A 13,058-nucleotide genomic window follows, 5' to 3' on the forward strand; every position below is an offset into this window, starting at 1 on the left:
TGGTTGGCGCAGGGCTTTGATTGCCATCTGGAATAAACAACGAGCCTCCTAAGGGAATGCGAGGTCTGTGAGGCAACGACAGCGGCGAGTTACAATGTGGAATGGAGAAGGAGCAAGGGGGGGGGAGGAGATAAACCGAAGAGCGAGCGAGTAGGACGTTGGCAGAGGGGCGGTGCGCGGTTCCCTCATCGGTGCGGGGACTGCGCTGCACCAGGGAAGACGGGAGTTGCCAGGGGGAGGGGTAGGTAGGGAGGACGCAGCAACGCCGCACTTTCCCTCTCGTCGAGCCCTTCGTAGTCCTCCCCTCATTCGGCTCTTACACCGTCGCGCATGACACACATCCCGGTGCACTGCGCACGTGTCCGCAGCACCGAGTGAGAGTGAGAGGCGAGGCTGAGTTGAGTGACGCTGTACCTCTTCCCCCCCCCTCCGCCCACCCTCAAATCCTCTCCTCCACTGTCCCCTTTCCCCCTCGCTGTGCTGGCTGGCATGTATGCCACTTCGTGGGTTGCCATGTCGACTATCCGTGTTGGCGCTGTAGCTAACAGAAGATCGAGGACACACACACACACACATACATGCACACCTTGCACGAACACTCTCCAACCTGCCCCAACGCCTCGCCTCGTCCCCGCTCTGCTCAGTACCGCCTGTGCGCCTCGTACTTCGTGAAGTAGCTCGTAAACTTCTGCTGCTTCATCATTCGCTGGAGAGTCTCCTCGGTCTCCTTGCCCTTCTGCGCGGGGTCGTCGAGGTTGACGGGTTTCTCAGGGTCGAGCCCTTTGGCCAGCACGTGCTTCACGAACAGGTGCTGAATGATGCGGGAGAGGTTGTTCACAAAGAAACGAGCGCCGCGGCTGCCGCAGGAGGCGACGCCGAAGCAGCCGAGGTCGTGCTCGCAGCTGTAGCGGAAGGACGCGACGGCAGGGAGGGCATCGATGCCGTACAAGACTGACTTCGTCAGCTGCAGATGGTCCTTGGATGGCACGTACTGCACCCCAAAGTCGTAGTAGGGGCGCCCGCTAGCGTTAGACGGCTTGCCGAGCAGCTCGCGGGCGTCCATGATGGTGTCGAGCGAGAGCAGCAGCAGCTTGCCGTAGTCCTCGACGGGGGCGTAGAGGTTCAGCGAGCCGTTCCACACCGCAGGACTACAGTTGCGCGGGTCGGCGATGGCCACCGGCCGCTTGAAGGTCTCGTGTTGCAGAGCCTGACCTGTGGGTTGGTAGAAGAGCTCGTTCGGGTCCTTCCACAACGTTGGTGCGCCGTAGCCAGTGCCGTGGCTTTGCGCGGGCTCGAAGAAGACGGTGCGGATGTCGCTCTCGAAACTGTGGCCCTTCAGCTGCGTCTCCACCGCAGCCAGCAGCAGGGCCACGGAGGTGTGGCTGATGTAGGCCCGGTGAAGCGATCGCGTAAAGTTGCGAGTGATGCGAGGTGAGGAGCGGACGTACTGGACGAGGTTCGCTCGCTGCTGCTGCCCTGTCAGCGCCGTTGCGGGCGTCGTGCCACCGGCCAGAAACCGATTTACTGGCTCGTACACGCGAGCGTGCGTCTCGGCGCACAGCGACGGAGAGAAGCACGGCCGATGCCAGCGCGCTCCCGCATCCTTGAGCAGATGTGCGTCGTCGATGCCATGGATGAAGGAGAGCACGCTGCGGGCGGTGACGTCCTCGCTGAGCTTGCCCTGGAGCTCTGGTAGGTACTGGATCAGAGGCGTTTCCAGGTCGAAGATGCCCTTACCGTGCAGCTCGCATATGTAGGCAGCCGTTATTGGCAGCGATAAGGTGCCGTACACGAGCGGGTCCTTGAGCTTCATGTGGTTGCCCTTATCTTCGGCATCTAGTGGACGGCTGGTGTCTCGGTACCCACTGGCAAAGCAGAAGGGCTTGCCCTTGTGGAAGAGACCACCCTGGTAGCCAGGTGCAGCACGCAACCACTGGCTGTGACCGCTCATAGTCAGATGCGACAGCTCCAACACACTACGGATGACTGGTGGAATGTCTTTTTCCATGTCGTCACGAATTTCGTCCTGAGCGACGGCGGCGCGTTGCTTCTTGACGAGTTCCTCATTGTCCTTGACGGGAGGAAAGTCGATGCGCAGCCGCGGTCTGGCGGCTGCAGCGTCGGGCGCGTCGGACATCGTCGATGCAGAGGAGGACGATCGTGATGAAGACGCCGAGGCGGAAGATGGGAGCATCGTGATGTGGAACTTTCTGGAGCGGGGCCACAGAAACGCATACACACGCACGCGCGCCTGCACGTCTGCGCCACCTAAGTTGGCGTGCGTGCGTGTGTATGCGTATGTGCTTGGGCGCACCGTTGCATCGCACGAGAGCAGCGAGCAATGCAAGGGAGAAAGCGAAGGGGGGGGGAGAGGGAGAGGGAGAGAGAGAGAGCGGCGCTGAGGGGTGCGAGAAGGACGAGGAGACGCCTCTCAGAGACCCTCTTGCCATCTCCTGCTGGCATCGCAAGCCGAGAGCCCAAGAAGAGCTTGAGGGAGGTCAACACCGCCGCCGAGCGTGTCAGCACCGCTGCTAATATGTCTTTCCCTCTGATCCGTGCGTGTGTCAGAGAGACGGAGGACGACATGGGGAGGGATGGGGTGGAAAGAATGAGTCTGCTCGAGGAGGCGTGCCGCGGCAGCACCCGCTTCTCGTCATCGTTGCTTCGTGTAGATACTTTACGCGATCATTAGAGGTACGAGAAGGGGAGAGCAAAAACACTCGCAAAGAGAGAGAGAGAGAGAAGGCGGGCGGAATGCCACGGGTAGTGCGCCACGTCGCACAATACTTCGCAGCCACGCCTCCCTCGCCGTCTGTCTCCCGTTCTCCTGCCCAGACAACCACACACTCACGAAGGTACGTACATGTTTACACACGGCGCCGTTTCCGTCTTACTATGCCGCCATGTCCGTGCACGCACCGACGCAGCATCACTGCTACGCCTCGTCCTCGTCGTCACCGATGCGCTGCTTCGAAGCTAGCATGTCGACGAGCATGTCGAGGTCCTCCGCCTTCAGTTTTCTAACGGCACCGCCTTGTACGTCGCTCTGGAAGGCGTTCATCTGCTTCCAGTGATTCTGCAGCTTCAGGATCGAGGTGATGGGCTCGCAGTTGGTGATGCCGAGCTTCTGCTTCTTTACAAACACAAGGCGGCCGTTGCGCTTGCGTGCGGTCACCCACGCATCCTTCGTGAAACGCGTGTGGAAGGCGACGGCCTCTGCCGCGACAGAGGGGCTGTAGCCAAACTGAAGGCGGTCCGTCGGGGAGCCGCACCCATAAGTGTCCACGCTGTTTTCTGAGGTGGATGTGGCGCCGCCCTCGACGCCGCCGTGGCTTAGGGCTTTCGCGAGGGCCTCGCGTAGCGCCTCTTCGCGTGCAGTGGACGCTGCGGCAACTGCCGAGGCAGAGGGGCCGGTGGCGGACGGACCTGTCGCGGCGCTCATCTTCTTGCCAGCATGCCGCGGCACATCTTTCTTCGCATTCTGCTGCTGCTGCCGGTGTTGCCCTGGACGGCTTGGCAGCCCGTGGACTGAGTGGTAACGGTCTCTCGGTGGTGGCGGCATCGTCGTCACGTCGTCCTGGATGTGCTCGGCCACCAAGGAAAAAAAAAGAGGGTGTGAGGAGAGACGCACGCGCACACTCAGAGAGTATGCAGTGAGCCAGATCAAGTTACGGCGCACCGTCGCACATATACGCGCGCACACACGCACACGGAGGCACGACACGAGAGAGGGAGGCGGCTGAGTCCAGAATAGGTGTGGGGCCGAACGGAAAGGAAAAATGAAGGAGACACTGCGGGTGGAGATGGAGAGAGTCGCAGCTAACGTGTGTATGCGTGTGCGGGTGTTGGTGCATGCTCATATGAGCGAGCGCACCAACATAGTTTGTGATGAGGAGAATGGAGGGAGGGGGGACGAGGCATGGAGGAGAAGGGAGTGCTGCGCTTCTACCCTTGTGCGCAGAGACGTGAAAGAGAAAGAAGGGGCGGCACAGGAGCTGGTGTGTGTGTGTGTGTGTGATCTTTCCGTGGCGGCGGTTCAACGCGTGCACACCGCCCCACGCGTTGCGCGGTTTCATCTCCACGTGACAAGACTTGGTGAGAAGGGCATAAAAAGAGAGACGACGGCGACGGCGACGCATGCTGTGTGTCCTCCTTGTTCACTTTCGCGCGCGCGTGTGCGTGATAGAGGGACAGGTATCGGAAGATGTTACGCGCGCGCACGAGAGAGCGAGACAACACGAAGAAGACCGAAGCGGGAGAGCAAAAATGTGTGTGTGTGTGTGTGTTTGAGGTGAAGCGGCAAAACGATACGAAGCGCCGGCCACGGACACGGCGACTCTCACACCTCTTCACTTGCCCGCCTCGTTTTCCACATCGCTGTCGCTGGAGGACTCGTTGCCACCGTTTCCCTCGTCGCGGTGGCGCTTCGAGGCCGGCTCACCGCCGCGCACCTTCTTCTCCACCTTCTTCATCGCTTTCCTGGCGAGTTTCGCGATCTTCGTTGCCTTTTCTTCCACCTCGGCGACGGTCGAGTAGGAGGGCAGCTGTCGCTCCAGCCAGTCACGCGTATGCGAGGTAAAGGCATCAAGTCGCTTCTGCAGCTGTGACGGCGGCGGCCGCGGCATCGCGGCGATGGCAGCGAAGAGAGCCTCGAGTGCGCCCTGCACCATCCGTCGCGCTGCTTCTCTGGCGTCGTCCACAGCGTCGCTCTTGGCGAACTTCTTCGCCATATCGATCATCTCCTTCACCTGCGCCTCGGAGAGTCGGTCGGTGTTCTGCACGACGAGCGTGTGTCTCTTGTTGGCCAACTCCTCCGTGCCGGTGACGGTGAGAAGGCCGTTCGCGTCGATGGAGAAAGTCACCGTGATGGTGGGCTTGCCCTTCTTGGCACGGGTGATGCCCTCGAGTGTGAACTCGCCCAGCTTGTGGTTATGCTTTGTCAGTGGCCGCTCTCCTTCGTATACGCACACGTCAACGTCGTGCTGGTAGTCTTCGACTGTGCTGTACTCCTTCGTCACCTTGTACGGGATGGTCGTATTGCGGGGGACGATGACGTCGAACTTGCCATCGTCGATCTCTACGCCGATGCTCAGCGGCACCACATCCATGAGCACGACGTTGGCCGTCTTCTCGGACTGTTGCTCAAGCGAGTTGGTGAGGATGCTGGCCTGCACCGCGGCGCCGATGGCCACCGCCTCGTCCGGGTGCACCGAGTGGCACAGTCTCGCTTTGTTGAAAAAGACGCGAAGCATGTCGTTCAGCTTCGGGATGCGCGAGCTGCCGCCGACGAGCACGACCTCATGAACGTCTTCCACCTTCATGGCTGCATCCTGCAGGGCACGCTGCACCACCTTCATGCACTGCGCAAACACAGACGCGTTCAGCTCCTCCAGCTTTGCGCGGGAGACAGATAGCGTATACTCCTCGCCGCTCGGCAACACGCCATCCAGGGCCAGTTCCTCGGCGGTTGACTGCGACAGAACCCGCTTCACCCGTTCGCACGCTGTGCGGGCCTTCGCGAGCAGACGCGGCTGCTCGGCGATGCGGAGGTTGTATCGCGACTGCAAGTCGTCCAGCACATACTTGAGAAGGTTCGAGTCAATGTCCTGCCCGCCCAGGTGGGTGTCACCGGCGGTCGCCTGCACCGCGAAGCTCCCGCTGTCGATGACGATGACGGACACATCAAACGTGCCGCCGCCGAAGTCGAAGACGACGACATTGCGCGGCTGGTCCTCGCCCTGCTGTTGCCCTGTGCCACTGCCGATGCCGAGGCCGTAGCACAGCGCCGCCGCCGTCGGCTCGTTGATGATGCGCAGCACTTCCAGGCCAGCAATCGTTGCCGCCGCCTTGGTACGCTCGCGCTGTGCATCGTTGAAGTACGCCGGCACCGTCACCACGGCCTTCTTCACCTGCTTACCCAGGTACCGCTCGGCACACTCCTTCAAGTAGGTTAGCACCTTGGCAGAGATCTGCTCCGGTGCCAGCTGCAGCTCCTCGCCCTTGTGCGTAACGTTGATCTGAATGCTGTCCTTTACACCCTCTGAGATGGGGAACGGCCAGCGGGCGCGGTCCTCTTGAATACTCTTGTCGCTGAAGTGGTGGCCAATCATGCGCTTCGCATCGAACACGACTCCAGAGACGCCGCGACCGAGCAGCGTCTTGGCAGCGTCGCCGACGAGCACGTCATCGTTGTAGAAGGCCACGCACGATGGTGTGGTGCGGTTGCCCATGTCGTTCGGGATCACCTCCGCCTGCCCGCGCACGAAGACGGCGGTGCACGAGTACGTCGTGCCGAGATCGATGCCGATGGCACCATCAAACTCCTCTGTGAAGCTCATTGGTGCACGAGAGCCACAGCGGGAAAGAGGCACAGACGATTGGGTGAGTCAGCGAAACGGGTGGACACGAGCAACCAAAGAATAGACGAGCGGAAGAAAATGGAAGAGAGCCCCGACAAACCGCCGAGAGGAGTTGCCGGAGTGTGCCCGCGAAGCCCTCAAGTGTGTGTCTGTGTGAAGCGGATAAGGAAGAGGGGAGAGGGAGGGAGGGGGGGGAGGAGTCGTGCGGGGACGCGCGTGTGTGTATACGTTACACACTAGCTGTGCGCTGGATGGGTTTCTTGACCGGCAGTTGCGTGCGCGTGTTCTCCGCAAGCTGCGTGCGTACGCTGCAGCGACCAGCTCTGTAGCGCAGGATGGAGGAAGGGTAGGGAGTTGTGTGTCTGTGATCAGAGGGTGTGTGGCGAATGCGAGAGGCGCAGAGGGCGACACGAAGCGAGAGAGCGGAGAGAAGCAAGTACCAAGACGCTGAGGAAGATGTGACACCCAAGGAACTCCCTGACTACATCGCGTTGGTGCCCTGCCTTCCTCCCCCCCCCTCTGCGGCCTCTCTCCGCCTTTTCCTCCTCTTGTTCCCCCATCCACTAGCGTTTCGCTGCCGTGCCCCTGCTCGTCTCCTCGTTGGTGTGGTGTGTGTGTGTGTGTGTGAATGTGCGTATTGCGGCGAGATACGTCCTATCCCGTAAACTGTACATGTGCGGCGCTCTTCCCCTCCCCCCACCTCCTCTTCACGGCACATACACACACACATGCACATACATGTATGTGCATGTGTGTGTGTGTGTGTGTGTGGTGTGTCCTTCCAATCCTCACACAGAGGGAAGGTGGAGAGGGATCGCGCGAGCGGATGCAAGAGCAAGACGACACACAGTCGAACGTGTTCCATACAAGAGACACCAAGCAGCTGAGAAGTATAATGGCGCATGCGCGACGGAAAGTGCGGGGAAGGGGAGGGGGCCACCGAAGGGGCACATCACATCGCCGCGATGTGGGTATGCAACCGTACGAGCAACCATGCGCAGGGAAACTGGGGGTGGGTGGGTGGATGGGTGGGCCGCGCGCTACTCCACCCGAAGACGCTGCAGGTGGAAGCGGAGGTCGCGCGTGATGGCTTCGGCGTACTCGACTCGGCCGCGTGCCATCGTCTCCATCTGGATGAGCTCGCCCACCTTCAGCTTCACGTTTGCGACCCGCATCAGCAGGTACTCCCGCAACTGCGCATCCATATAGGAGGCCTCACTCGTCAGCTTCAGGTGCCCGAAGAGGTAGTCGGACCACGCGGTGTTGGCGCCATAGAGCGCGTGCCCGTCCACCAGCAGCGTCCTTGCGCCCGCCTGCGCCTCTCGCCAGATGCACCGGCGGCCGTCCCACTCGTTCGCCTTCAAGATGCACATCTGTCCCAGAGGTAGATGCGAGGAGGCAGCGCTGTCGAGAGCGGCGCCATCTCTGCCGCAGAGCGCGGTCCAGTCCTGATACGACCGCTCATGGTAAGAGCGAGAGCTCTGTACCAGTACGTCGGCTAGCGCAGCAGCGCAGTCGCACATGAGACGAGTGCGGCACACCGCCTCGCGCGAGAGAAGGCGCTCCGCTGGAGAGAGTGATGGCAACGGCAGCGAGAGGTGTAGCCGTACGCGTGCAGCGGCGAGATGCGCCTCCTCGTCCCTCTCCCTCGCCCCCGCTGCCCATCGGGAAACATGAAGGCTGTCGGAGAGTGCCTCGTAAAGGCCCGCTGCCACCCTCCCCTGCGCGCGCTCAAGGGCCGCTCGTCTGTCTGACTCGCTTCGCTCGAGGCGGAAGCAGTTAATGTGCCGGGCGGAAGTGTCACAGTGGCAGATGTGCTCCAGCTCCTGCGCCTCCTCCGCTATGATGATGGCGCGCTCACGCAGGCCCGCCTTGAACGACTCGCGCATCTGTTCCAGTGCCTCTGCGTTGCGCGCCACATAGCGCTCTCGGACAGAAGTGTACTGGTCGTGGTACACTGCGGTAGCTGCTTCGTCAAAAGCCGCGCAGTAGAGAGACACGGCATCCTCGGAAAGGGCTGCTGCCGTCTCTGTGTCCGTCGATGCGCCGCTTCGCTCCGGGTGCGCCTGAGCAGACTGCTCTTGCGTCGACGCCAACACTTCGTGTGCCAGCTGGGCGCATCTGAGCACTTGCGCCCACGCACCTTGCTCTGTAGAGGAAGACGCGGCGGCAGTGTCGCTTGACTCAGTAGTGCCGTGACCCCCGAGTGAGTGCGCTGCTACGTAGATGGACATCGCTGCTGCCGTCGTCTGCGCCTCGCGTTTGACCTCCCTGTTGACCGCCTTGCAGCGGTGCAGCGGCGGATCCGCCTGGGAGAGGGAAGGGAGCTCCGCCGCGACCGTAGCGCGCAGGACATTGTACTCATACGTCTCTTGATGAGCAATGCGTAGCTGTGACCTGCGCTCCTCCTGCGCGAGCGCCACCTGCCCAGCTCGCAGGTCCAACACCGCCAGCGGACCACGGTGCAAAATGGCGCGAAACACAGCAGCGTGATGACGGTATTTCGCTTCTTCAGCCTCGACGCACTGCCGGTGCGACGTCTCTGCACGCTCCACTGCCGCAGCGGCCAGTCGGTGCGCTTCTGAGTACAGTGCCCAGCGACAGTGGCGCCAGCTGTCATAGGGCAGAGGATACCGGTCGCACGTATACATAGGCCGCAGCGATACCTGCATCATAGCCGCCACCGCCGCATCTTGGATGGGCCGACTTGCTAGCGCCGCACGGGCCTTCTGCACAACCGTATAGGTGTACAGGTCCATCTGCGTTCTGTACCGGCGAGAACTCGTGGCAGCGGCCGCCAGCGCCACCAGCGCAGCGCTGATGTCATCGGCAGCACTCGTGTCACCGTCCTTCTCCCGTGAAAGGGTGCGCTGTAGGCTACGCAGATGCTGCCTGCACCGTTCCGCGTAGTAGTGCCCGCGCAACTTCCCGAGACTGGTTTTCAGGGCGGCCCGGCGGTGGCGGGACCACGGCGCGACGCGCTGCATGCGCCACCACTGCTGCACCGTCACCAGCGCCCGCATGCACACGGGTGAGCGCACGTAGTAGCTCCATAGAGCAAATGATTGCCATGCACTGAGCGCCTCGACGTAGCGGAGCTGCGCCGCCCCCTGCCACCAGTCTAGCAGGAGGCGCTCTTTGGCCTCGTCGTACACGAGGGCCCGGCGGTCGTATATTTCACGTATTTTGGCCTCGCAAGGTGGCTCGTGATTGACAGGCAGCGAAGGCGACGGCGGCACCACCTTGGGCGCAGGCGGTGCAGACGCCGGCATGTGAATTCCTTCGGCAAGGTTGAAAAGATCGTCAACAGCAGGCTCAAAGGCAGGCACTGCTCTGTACGAACGCGCCGCCAGCTTCAGCTCCAGCGTGCGCACGTGCTTGGCGGCGTGCTGCACCGCCTCGGCGTCCCGTTGTTGCCACTCTAGCTCACGCACGGCCTCCTGTAGCTGCCAGGTATGCGGGGCGGCGTAGAGCATTCGGAGGCCATCCTGTGCTACCGCCTCGACGGCGCGTCTGTCACTTGCCTCTTCGCGCATTACGAGATCTGCCCAGCGGTGGGACAGGACGTCCCACACTGGAGCCGCCTGCGCCTCATGCAACGCCTCCAGCCGGAACACTTTGTCCTCGATGTGCTGCTGACGCTGACGCTCCCTCTGATGCTGCCACCAAAGAGCGTCGCGCTCCTCAGCCTCGTTGCAGCGCGTCTTTGCCCGTGCACGGGCCTCATTGTGGGCGATTGTCGTGAGCTGGTCAAGCCACAGAGCGCGTTGGAGCTTGGCCTGAAATACAGCCGCCGTGTTACTGCCGCCGAACCTCTGCGTTGACGCCGGCACCGCTTTGCCGGGCGTGTGCGCTGAAGGAGCGGTGGGGATGCACATGTGCACTACCGAGGGGGTCGAACGCGACGGAGAGGGCATCAGGGATGACGCAGCTGGACGGTGATAACGTGCTGCATTCGCCGCAGCCATCCTACACACGGCGGCAGAGACTGGGGCCGCGGCTACGGCGGTCGACGCTGGTGCTGCCGTCTTGGCCCTGGTCGATTGCCGCAGCTGGGGAAGGCGTGGAGAGTTCATGAATGGAGTGCGGGCAGACTACAGACAAGGCCGTGGAGAGAAGGGAGGAGGGGAGTTGCTTGAGTATATCATGCATGTGCGTGTAATCGGGGAAGCGGGGGCGGTAACAGAGGCTGCGATGGGTGGCAGACGATAAGAAGACGGATAGCAGCTGTGATGTTCACAGCTGGACTCGGCGCAGTGGAAGCCTGAGCCGCTTCCCGGCAAGGCGATGAAAAAAAGAAAGGGGTGGAACGCTTGCGGATACCCGACACACGGACAAGCGCTGCTTGAGTACCCTGTAGGGGGTGGATGGTGTGGCCCCCTCCCCATGAGTGAGTAAAGCACCCTCACATGTGTAGTGCACCAGACCTGGAGAAGAGAGAAAACGCACCCATACGCAAACCAATGGAGAACGGCATCCCCCCCCCGCGAGCTGTGGCGACGCGAGGAAAGCGATCGCTTGCAGGTGAGAGCAGAAGGGGAGGCGATGACGGCGCTCTCAAAACTGCAAGCTGGGCTGCCATAGCCGGTCTTCGCGGCGAGGGAGGAGACGGAGATGATGCTGCGTGACCGCTGGCGTTGGCGCTTTCGACCCCACGGAGGACGACGACGAGGTGGTGGCGGGCCGCACGTAGCAGGGTACGAGGTACGGTGCCTCGTACGCGCTCTCATCAGCGTAGGTGCCGTCGTCGGCCATCGGCGCCACGTCTAACCCCATGCTTCCGTCCTTGTCACTGGCGTCAGACCCGGTGTTCTCGTCCACGTCGAGCACCGTCACGTCCGTGGGAGAGCCGCTGTCGTCGGCATCGCTCCCATCACCAGAGAGCACCTCCACCACATCCGGTGAGACCTCGTCATCCACATCGATCGCAGCGTCACCGCGGTGGCGCTTGCGGCTTGGAGCAGCGGCGGCTCCAGGGCCACTGGCGACGCCGCTGCTACTGCACACACCTGGCTCCTGAATGCGCGGTGCCCCTTCGCTGGCATGCAAGGGGGCTCTCCGCAGCGTTTCCGACGGCACGGGGGTGGAGTGTCGCGCTGCGTCGGCAGTGTTGCGACGCGCGTGGGCCTCCCTCTGCGCGATGACTTCGTCACGGGCGCGCCGCTCCCTCATGGAGCGATAGTGCACGCGCAAAGCGTTCAGCCTCTTGGTGCGCCGCTCGACCATCTGCCGCTCTTTGCGCAGCTCGGCCTGCGTGCGCAGCAGCTGCGGTGTAGCCTGAGCCATGTAGAGCTCCAGCTCCGTCATGCCCATGTGCTCCAAGGCAGGAGAAGCAGCGGTGCTCGAGACCACGGCGCTCGACGATTCGACGCGCGCCTCGCCGTCGACGAGGCCGCCGCTGTGCGTTAGACCGGGAAAGCAGCGCTCCTCCCTCTCCACCTCCGCGAGGCACCTTGCGCGCTGCTCGTGCAGGTTCGCGCACGCATGAGTCAGCTCCGTCACACGTCGGCGCTGGTCGCAGAGGCTGCGCAGGCGGTGCAGCACTTGCTTCTGGGCCGCGTGCACACGCCTGTACTCGGCCTCGGCGGTTGCTGAGGCTCCCGTAGTGACGTGAGACGGTGTCGGCACTGTGACTGTCGAGTCGGCCCCTACATCGTCGTTTGTGCTGCGCAGGTACAGCGGAATAATGCGCGTGATCTGCGTGAAGCACGCCGGGCAGACGCAGCAGCCGTGTGTGCGACTTGCCCATGCGCTGCTACCGCGACTGCTGAGCGCCACGCCGATCTTGTCCGCGCCGCCCCCACTCACACGGCTGCCTTCCTCTTCATCGAGAGGTAGATCGGTGCTATCCATACCCATCAAGACCTTGCCCCGGCGCCGAATGAATTCGACGCATCCCATGTGCAGAACGTGCTGACAGGGCAGAAGGAGACCTCCGCGCTGCGAGCCTTCCGTGCCCACCACCACACCACACTCGCAGCAGTCGCACGCGCTACTACGAGGAGCGAGGGATGGGGAGAAGGCGGAGGCCATTGTGAAAAGACTAAGCGCGCGCGCTCACCCTAATGGCTCCCCATCAACACAGAGACAGACACACACAGAGAGCAGGGCAAGCACGCGCATGCATGAACGACGACTTGCGTGTGTGAAATGTGTGTAGGTGTGAGGTGGGAGAAGGTAGCAAGACACCTGACACACACACACGTAGGCACGCACACACGATGGGTAAATGCAACATGCGAGGAGAATGGAGATGAGGGTGGCAATGTAGAGAGGAGGACACGTGGGCGGAGGGCGACCCATATCGCAAGCAAGTAGCACATACACGGTACCGGCCTCGCTCCCGTCGCTCAACTGCACCACCCCCACTCGCAAGTGGGAGTGTGCGAGTGGGCACAGGAGAGCATCGAGCCGGCCGCAGGAGCCCCATCTGGTGAGAGCACCCCACACGCCGCGCTCGTCATCATGTGGGCAGTCCCGAGGGCAACAGAGACACGCGCACATGCACGAATATGCCAAGAACACGGCGGCGTACGTGTGTAGCAGCACATGCGGACATGTCTACAAACACCGTCTCTATTCAACGCAGCCGCCAGCACTTCCGTGCGGGGAGCCATCAACGCCGATACTCCCGAACATGAAGAAAGAGAGGGCGAAGACCAGGGTAGCTCGCTTTATCTATTTCGATCACGGCAGCGT

General features: G+C 62.2%; 5 protein-coding genes across 5 annotated transcripts; all 5 read right to left on the minus strand.

Annotated features, from left to right (window-relative positions):
* Positions 1-640: 640 nt before the first annotated feature.
* LMJF_28_2800 (conserved hypothetical protein) lies at positions 641-2,137 on the minus strand (the record flags this gene model as incomplete). Its single annotated transcript, XM_001684514.1, has 1 exon — positions 641-2,137. The coding sequence occupies one exon, from the start codon at positions 2,135-2,137 to the stop codon at positions 641-643; it is 1,497 nt and encodes a 498-aa protein (XP_001684566.1).
* Positions 2,138-2,935: 798 nt separating this feature from the next.
* On the minus strand, positions 2,936-3,562 carry LMJF_28_2810 (conserved hypothetical protein; the record flags this gene model as incomplete). Its single annotated transcript, XM_001684515.1, has 1 exon — positions 2,936-3,562. The coding sequence occupies one exon, from the start codon at positions 3,560-3,562 to the stop codon at positions 2,936-2,938; it is 627 nt and encodes a 208-aa protein (XP_001684567.1).
* A 787-nt stretch (positions 3,563-4,349) lies between these two features.
* LMJF_28_2820 (putative heat shock protein 70) lies at positions 4,350-6,338 on the minus strand (the record flags this gene model as incomplete). Its single annotated transcript, XM_001684516.1, has 1 exon — positions 4,350-6,338. The coding sequence occupies one exon, from the start codon at positions 6,336-6,338 to the stop codon at positions 4,350-4,352; it is 1,989 nt and encodes a 662-aa protein (XP_001684568.1).
* A 1,061-nt stretch (positions 6,339-7,399) lies between these two features.
* On the minus strand, positions 7,400-10,237 carry LMJF_28_2830 (conserved hypothetical protein; the record flags this gene model as incomplete). Its single annotated transcript, XM_001684517.1, has 1 exon — positions 7,400-10,237. The coding sequence occupies one exon, from the start codon at positions 10,235-10,237 to the stop codon at positions 7,400-7,402; it is 2,838 nt and encodes a 945-aa protein (XP_001684569.1).
* Positions 10,238-10,916: 679 nt separating this feature from the next.
* On the minus strand, positions 10,917-12,392 carry LMJF_28_2840 (conserved hypothetical protein; the record flags this gene model as incomplete). Its single annotated transcript, XM_001684518.1, has 1 exon — positions 10,917-12,392. The coding sequence occupies one exon, from the start codon at positions 12,390-12,392 to the stop codon at positions 10,917-10,919; it is 1,476 nt and encodes a 491-aa protein (XP_001684570.1).
* Positions 12,393-13,058: the final 666 nt, after the last annotated feature.

Source organism: Leishmania major, chromosome 28, assembly GCF_000002725.2.
Source record: "Leishmania major strain Friedlin complete genome, chromosome 28".
Lineage (NCBI taxonomy): Eukaryota > Euglenozoa > Kinetoplastea > Trypanosomatida > Trypanosomatidae > Leishmania > Leishmania major.